At 39.7% G+C, this 7,801-nt stretch overlaps 1 protein-coding gene and 1 long non-coding RNA gene across 2 annotated transcripts; both read right to left on the bottom strand.

Annotated features, from left to right (window-relative positions):
• Positions 1–931: 931 nt before the first annotated feature.
• Positions 932–2,270, bottom strand: LOC112460386. Its single transcript, XR_003041436.1, has 4 exons — positions 2,105–2,270; positions 1,911–2,012; positions 1,394–1,646; positions 932–1,273 (listed from the first exon to the last, which is right to left on the bottom strand). It is a non-coding gene; the product is annotated as an uncharacterized LOC112460386 (long non-coding RNA).
• A 1,028-nt stretch (positions 2,271–3,298) lies between these two features.
• LOC112460384 lies at positions 3,299–6,072 on the bottom strand. Its single transcript, XM_025025033.1, has 3 exons — positions 4,789–6,072; positions 3,983–4,714; positions 3,299–3,838 (listed from the first exon to the last, which is right to left on the bottom strand). Exons 1-3 carry the CDS (start codon positions 6,070–6,072, stop codon positions 3,299–3,301), a joined length of 2,556 nt encoding a protein of 851 aa, XP_024880801.1.
• Positions 6,073–7,801: the final 1,729 nt, after the last annotated feature.

Genomic DNA, 7,801 nt, shown 5'->3' on the forward strand with positions numbered 1-7,801 from the left:
GCTTTAGATATTCATAGTCCGATCTTAAATAGATTGTCTTAAGTTTATTTAAATACTATACGAATCATTTCATTGAATACGGAGTATCTAAAGATGAATTTGAAATGATCTTAAATGTAAGATTGGACTATAAATACTGGTTTAAGGAGAATTCTTGAAGCAAAAAAGCATATTACCTTAAGTTGAATCGAATGACGACCCTTGCGATTGACATACGCTGCTGAATTATCTGTTGGAGCTGGAATGGTGATGTGTGTACCGTCAATAGCACCAATGACCTTCGGAAATCCACTAGCATTCTCAAATCCCGTCCATATTTCGTTAACTCGTTCGTTTCTAGGCCACTTTATAACATTTGGCGCCAAATCAATAATTGCATTTATTACACGTCGTGTAACATATAATGCTGTGCTTCTGCCGACATCAAATCGGTCGGAAATAGATCTGAGGACATTAAAAAATAAAAACAAAAATTATTCTCTGTTTAATGATGTAAATCAATATAAGCATCATCTGTTACTACCCAGATAAGAACGTATGCAGAACACTTAGCATCATTTAAATTTTAAAATATAATGTTTAATATATTGCGTAATAAATTTAAATCTAACTTTTAAAATCATTAATTTTAAATTCAATTATTGTAATATATAGCAATCTTAAAAAAAGTGATGCCTAAAAGAAATTTTTATATAATTGTATAATTAGTGCAAATCATTTTAGCAATTATTACTGAAAACATTTCAGACATTAATTTTATGATTATTGTAAAAATCGTTACAGCATTAAATTATACAATTATTATTCAAGTAATAGCTATAAATTCTTTTTACTTTTTATTTCTTACATAACTTTGCTTCATAATTTTTTCAATTTAGAACTTTATAATTATAAAATTTTATTTCAGCAAAACACAAAAACAGATTGATACTTGCGACAACTGTAGGCCCATTCTGTAACTCTTACTGACAGTTCGTCATCGTTATAATGTTGTTGCGCAACTTTTTCACATAGTAAAAATACTGCACAACGATATTGTAACAATAATGAACTGTCGTTATGAGTTATGAGAATAGACCTACTGATATCGTTGATTATGCAGAACTCTATGCTTAATAAGCTTATTCTTTACCTCAAAGAATCTGGAGTGGCCAGTCTCCACAATGCCAATAAACATTGTTTATGTGGAGAAATCATTGGCGTTCCTCCTGTTTCTCTTTGTAATTTAGGACCAATGATGGACAGCAAGTATTCAAAAGTTCCAGGACGCATTCTAAATTAAGGAATAATTATTCATTTATAATATAATATATTCTTTATGTAAATCGTCTAATATTTTTCAAACCACAGATATTTCAACAGAAATAATAATAAAAGACATTTGTATTAATACCTGAAGTGAGACTTGAAATCTTGATTTGTCATTGTCGGCACTATTGTTTCAACATAATACGGTACTCTGGGTATTTTTCTTCTAGTACGTAATACAGTTTCTAACATTACGAATTCCTCATTATCACTATCACTCGATGATACATCTGCTATTTGTTCGCGTATTTGTAACGCTAATAACAATAAAAATTGTTCTCGATTCCCCTCCATAAATTGGGAGAGACCGTTAATTTCCTGAGGATTAACTTACGTTCCTGCAAACAGAAAAGAATACACAGTGTAAATAAAAATATTAGCAATATCGCACCAGTATTAAGCTAGATCTACATTGGTCGTATCGCAACATCGCGAGCGTCGTAATCGTAAAGTCGTGATCAATCACAATCAAGTTTTATAAGAATTCTTAATTGTGATTAGTTACAGCCTTACGATTACGACGCTCGCGATGTTGCGATACGACTGATGTATACCTAGCTTTAAGGACTGCGTCCGGAAACATAACTCGTGTATTATTTTACCCTTGTCTAACATTCAATCCGTTCGATTAACTTATGTTTCTTGGCCGCATGGGACAGGACAGTCTCCGAGCCAACCAACAGAAAGAAGAAGAACTTATGTTCCTGCAAACAGAAAAGATTATACAGTGGAAATTAAGATATTAGCAGTATTGCAGCAGTATTTATACATATTCTTATACACAAAATATACTTACGATTTACTGTAAGAAAATACTGGCCGAACACGTTCATGGTTTACAACGTGCACACATAACCTTCACGTGAGCACAGAACGTCCCCAAACAGTTCCACAGGCGCTGATAGCGTCTCCCTGAACATCCGCAAACGCTAACGCTACCCATGCACTACCTCGGAAGAAATAGCATTAGTAGCGCGCAGTTATGACGTCACACGCTATCCTTAGTGACGTCATGATAGCATTTGGTAGCGCTACCATCCAGCTCCGCGAACAGCTTGTAGTACGATATAGCGCTAATAGCGTCTCCCCGAACGCACCCATAATGTGCACGCGTGTATAATAAATATGTTACGACTGTAATAGTTTATAAATGTAAATGTAAAATACATTGTGGCACTTAAGTAAAATAAAATTAAATAAAAATGACAAAAAACAAAGTGCATAGAGGATGAACGAGGTAAAAAATTATGAATAAATTATTATTATTATTACTAATTAAACAATTTTAATTTTTTCAATGTTTTTTAATAAATATCACTCATAGTTGTAGCATCGTTCTTCGCACTCTGGAATTAGTTTGCCATCATCTTCAACTGCGGAATAAAACCTGTGCAAGATAAAAGAAGCATAAACAAGGAAGATAGAAAAAAGTAAATGAAGAATAGACAAATATATCAGATAATTAGCTAATATTCTCATAAAATAAAAAATTATGTAAATAATTAATTTTTTTTTGTTCTAGCTTTCCAGCTAACCACGTGCTTGCAGAATCCCTGTTCCCTGCGGAGTAAGAGTAACGTTGCCAAATTCTAAACAAAAGTTGGAATCATATCCCAACGGCGAATATCAGAGTAGATCTGTTAATAGCAATGCGACGACAGATTGACGCAACAAACCGAGAGCAGGTCCGTAAAATCGATATTTACCGTTAATCTTTCATTGACAGACCTGCTCGATGTTCATTGTCACTTTTTCATGTAGTCTGCTGACTGATGTATGTGTTTCTTATCTTTCAGCAAACAGAATTTATTGCCTACAGGATTATTTGCCTCTGCAATAATGGTTATTGGGGTTTGAGATCGAAAATGGAAAACTTTTCCAAAAAATTGCGGATCGATCCTTAATCCTCAGTCAGATTAGCTGTAAATAATATTGAATTGTAATCATCATCATCAGTTGCGCTACAACTCAATGCGGGTCTTGGCCTCCTTTAATTTTTCACGCCACACATCCCCGTTCTGCGCCACATTGCGCTAGTTCTAACGCCGATCTTCTTTGCGTCACGCACGACTCCATCCTCCCAACGTAGCCTTGGCCTTCCTGGTCTTCTCCTGCCACCTGGCTCCCCGTTGAGAGTACGCTTCCGGATGTTGCTGTCCCCAAATCTCGCCACATGTCCTGCCCACCTCAGTCTCCCAATCTTTATGAGCGTGACCACATCTCTTGAGTCAGTCTTCTTATATAAGTCATCCAGCTCGCAGTTGTATCTTCTGCGCCATAATCCATCCTCACACACCTCTCCGTAAATTGTTCTAAGGACCTTCCTTTCAAACCCAAGCAGAAGCAGTTCGTCTGTTTTACTTATGGCCCTAGTCTCCGATGCGTATGTAAGTACCGGTAGTATGAGCGTTTTATAGAGCCTGATCTTTGTTCTCCTGGTTAGGTTACTGTTTCTTAGATGCTTACGCAGTCCAAAATAGCATCTGTTCGCCAAAACTATACGTCTCTTTATCTCATCAGTTACACAGTTCTGCGTGTTAACCGATGACCCCAGGTAGACAAAGTCATGCACGACCTCCAAATTATGGTCTTCAATTGTCGGGTTCTGTCCTAAGTTGTGCGCTCATCGTTGTGAGGTGGATGACAGTAAGATCTTGGTTTTGTTCTCGTTTACTTGTAGCCCCAGCTGTTTCGCCGCATCCACCAGGTTCAAATAGGCCTCTTTTGCGCCAGTTACCGATCTCGCGACGATATCAACGTCATCTGCATACGCCATTAGTTGCGTCGATTTTAAATAAATTGTCCCAGTTGTGTTTATCCGTGACATTCTGACCACTTTTTCAAGTGCGATGTTAAAGAGCATACACGCAAGCGCATCCCCTTGCCTGAGGCCATTTTTGGTCTCAAATGTTTCGGTTATGTCACTTTGTATTTTGACCGCGCAGAGAACCCTACTCATTGTTAACCTCGCGAGATCTATCAGTTTCTTAGGGATCTGCAGTTCTGCCATGGCTTTATATAACTTTACTCGTACGATACTATCATATGCTGCCTTAAAGTCGACAAACACATAATACGTATTTATGTTGAACTCGAGAGTTTTTTCTAGGATTTGGCGCAGCAGGAATATCTGATCCACTGTGGACCTACCCAGACGAAAGCCGCACTGATAGTCCCCAAGAAGAGCTTCGGTGTATGGCCGTAGCCTTTCGCACAGGATGTTGGAGAATATCTTGTACACAACATTTAGTAGTGTTATCCCTCTGTAATTTGAGCAGTCTAGCTGATCACCTTTTTTGTGCAAGACGCATATCAGCCCTTTTTCCCATTCATCCGGCATGGCTTCTTGTTTCCAGACCTCACCCACTAGCTGCTGGAGATAGATGGCTAATTCCTCACCCCCGCACTTATAGAATTCTGCAGGTATTTTATCCGCCCCTGTGACTTGTTGTTTTTTAGTTTTATGATAGCTTTCTTTACCTCCAACAGGGTTGGTGGGTTCTGCACTTCAGCGTTGGTTTCCACCTCCTCCTCAGCATTGTCGGGTTCCTGGTTCTGGTTAAGCATTTGATCAAAGTATTCACGCCAACGTTTCAACACCGCGGATTTCTCACTCAAGATGTTCCCGTTCTCGTCCTTGCACATTGTGACTCTTGGCTGAAATGTCTTCCGCTGTGCATTCACACTGTGGTAGAACTTCCTTGTTTCATTCTGATCCCTCAGTTGTTCCAGTTCCTCCATTCTTTGGCTTTCAAATGCCCTCGTCTTCATTCTGTGTATCCACTTTTCGTCCCTTCTTAGGTCTCTATAGCGCTCCACATTTGCTTTCGTCCTTCGATGCTGCAATTTTTTATACGCGTCATTTTTTATGTTCGTCGCTGTCCTACAGTCGTCATCGAACCATTCCGCTTTATCCTGTCGCCTGCACTCCCCCATGACCTCATTCCCTGCTATTGTTAAGGCATTTCTGCATCTATCCCAGATTTCAACAATTGACATGTTATGCTCTTCATGCTCTTGCGGGCACAAATGTTTATTGATTGTTTCCTGAAATCTATGCACTACCTCCTCATCCCTGAGCCGAAGGACGTTGTACTTTTTTTGCCTCTCACTCGCGAGCTTTTTTACATTTGAAATTCTGGCTCGGAATTTCGCACCAAGTAGGTAGTGGTCAGAGTCAATGTTTGCTCGTTTATAGCTTCTCACATCTAGCAGGTTTGACGCGTGCCTGGCATCTATTAGCATATGGTCTATTTGATTCATTGTTTGACCATCGGGAGACACCCATGTAGGCTTATGCACATCCTTGTGATTGAACTTTGTGCTTCCTATGATCATATTTTTAGAAGCGGCAAAGCCTATGGCTCTATCTCCATTTTCGTTGGACTCTTTGTGCAAACTATATTTACCCACATGCGATTGATACCTTGACTCCCTGCCAATTTTTGCGTTAAAGTCCCCAACAATGATCTTTATGTCGTTCTTAGGACATTTATCGTATGCATCTTCCAGGGCAGAGTAGAATTCATCCTTCTCCACATCCGATTTGTCTTCTGTCGGTGCATGCACGTTTATCAGACTGATGTTAAAGAATCTTCCCTTGATTCTGAGAACGCTCAGCCTAGGTGATATCGGCTTGAATCCAACGACGAGGTGTTTTAGGCGCTTGTGGGCTATAAAGGCCGTCCTAAGTATGTGCTCATAGCAGCTGTAATATACATCGTATTCCCTTTTTTGTAGCGTGCCTTGTTTTGTCCACCTCATCTCCTGTATAGCTGTTATGTCTGCTCGGTATTTTTCCAGGGTTCGCCTAGCACTCGCAGCGCTCCTCCCCAGTAGAGAGTCCGTACATTCCATGTATAAATCCTTAAATCATTGTCCTTTTTCCTAAGCGTAGGTCGTTTTCGTAGGTTCTGTCCGGCATTTTCTATTATTGGCTTCACAACTTGTAATTTTTTACGGGAAGGGTTGTTAGCCCCTCGCCAACCCCCTTTTCGGAGGGCCATTTCTCCCGCTCTTGTTAGTCCTGACCACAACTTCCACCGGGGTTGGTACCCGATCTCCGTCATGGTTGCTTAGGCTTCCAGGGTTCACCGGCATAAACGCCTGCTTGGAGGTGAGAGTCGGAATTGAGCAGGAGAGGCTATGCGGTGCTAGCTGGAAACGGCGCCGTGTATTACGCATGCACTGCCCCCTTAGAACCCCAATATTGAATTGTAAAGACAGTAAAAATATTCTGGAAAAAAGTGTTTACAATAAAACGTTCATAATATACCTAAAAATTCTACAATTCTCGAGTGTTTATTTAACCCTTAAATGCCACCCGGGGTCCAGCGGACCTCAGACCCTTTAGAATGAAATGTTTTCAAATGTTCTTGCCAAAAATGGAGCTCATGCTTCCATTGATGATAGTTGAGTAATTGACCTACCCGTTTGTACACTTAGCAGTACTCAGTTTACTTAATTTTTTATACTATGTTGAAATTGCAATTTTAACAATATAAGCATTTTATTCTCTTTTCTAAGCCTTGAACAACATTGAAAATAATTTTCATAACTAAATATAAAAAAATCAATGAGTAAGGAGACATTTTTCATGCTGGGGTCTTTTAGACCCCATGTGTCATTTACGAGATTCTTGAGAGGTGTGGCATTTAAGGGTTAAGCTTTCTCGAAGTTCCCGGTTATGTCTCTCTGAAACATTGTTTGTCCTATGTAATTTTTGAAAAATACAGAACAAACCGGGCTTAAAGCCATTCAGCCATGTATCCCGATAGTAATTAAAAAAGTAAAGTGTGCAAGTAGAAACCTGCACATGGTAATTATTCAGTTTAGGGGCCTCACTTCAAATCTCGATGTAATTATGCTCAATCGACGCGTTTTTGTACGAAACGAAAGAATCTGGCAGAAAAAAGTGTCGCTCTGCCCCGCGACGCAAGATATTAAACGTTAAAGTTGACAGGAATTAGGTTATGATTCCTGTCATACCGACGAACTGTAGCGACTACGATCATGCCCTGTGGCCACATGCGCATGCTCAGTGGCCGCACGCGCATGTAAAACTGCGCCAATTTTAAATGAATTAATCGTGCAGAATAACCAAGCATCTCGATTCAAGCAATTAGGTCTCACGCTGGGAGTTTCATTAGTTTAATTATGCGTGGGAAGCACACACGCACACACACGGGGAGGTGCGAGGGGGCCTTCGGCCCCCTCTCCCCCGCACCCACCCCGTGTGTGTGTGTGTGTGTGTGTGTGTGTGTGTGTGTGTATTCGCAATCCATTCGCACGATCATTCGCAAAGTTTATTTGAACTGATAAATTAAAGTTGCTGGCGGCGTGTTGCCAAAAGTGAAATAATGCAAAATTAATCAAAAGAATCATACGGGTAGTCTCTATGGACTCCAACAAAACTAATTAAAACGATAATAATTAATGCGCATAATAATCGGCAAAGTTCGTATGAACTACTGAGTTAGAGTTTCTGGCGGCG

The sequence above is a fragment of the Temnothorax curvispinosus genome, unplaced genomic scaffold, assembly GCF_003070985.1.
Source record: "Temnothorax curvispinosus isolate PA1 unplaced genomic scaffold, ASM307098v1 QBEX01010478.1, whole genome shotgun sequence".
Lineage (NCBI taxonomy): Eukaryota > Metazoa > Arthropoda > Insecta > Hymenoptera > Formicidae > Temnothorax > Temnothorax curvispinosus.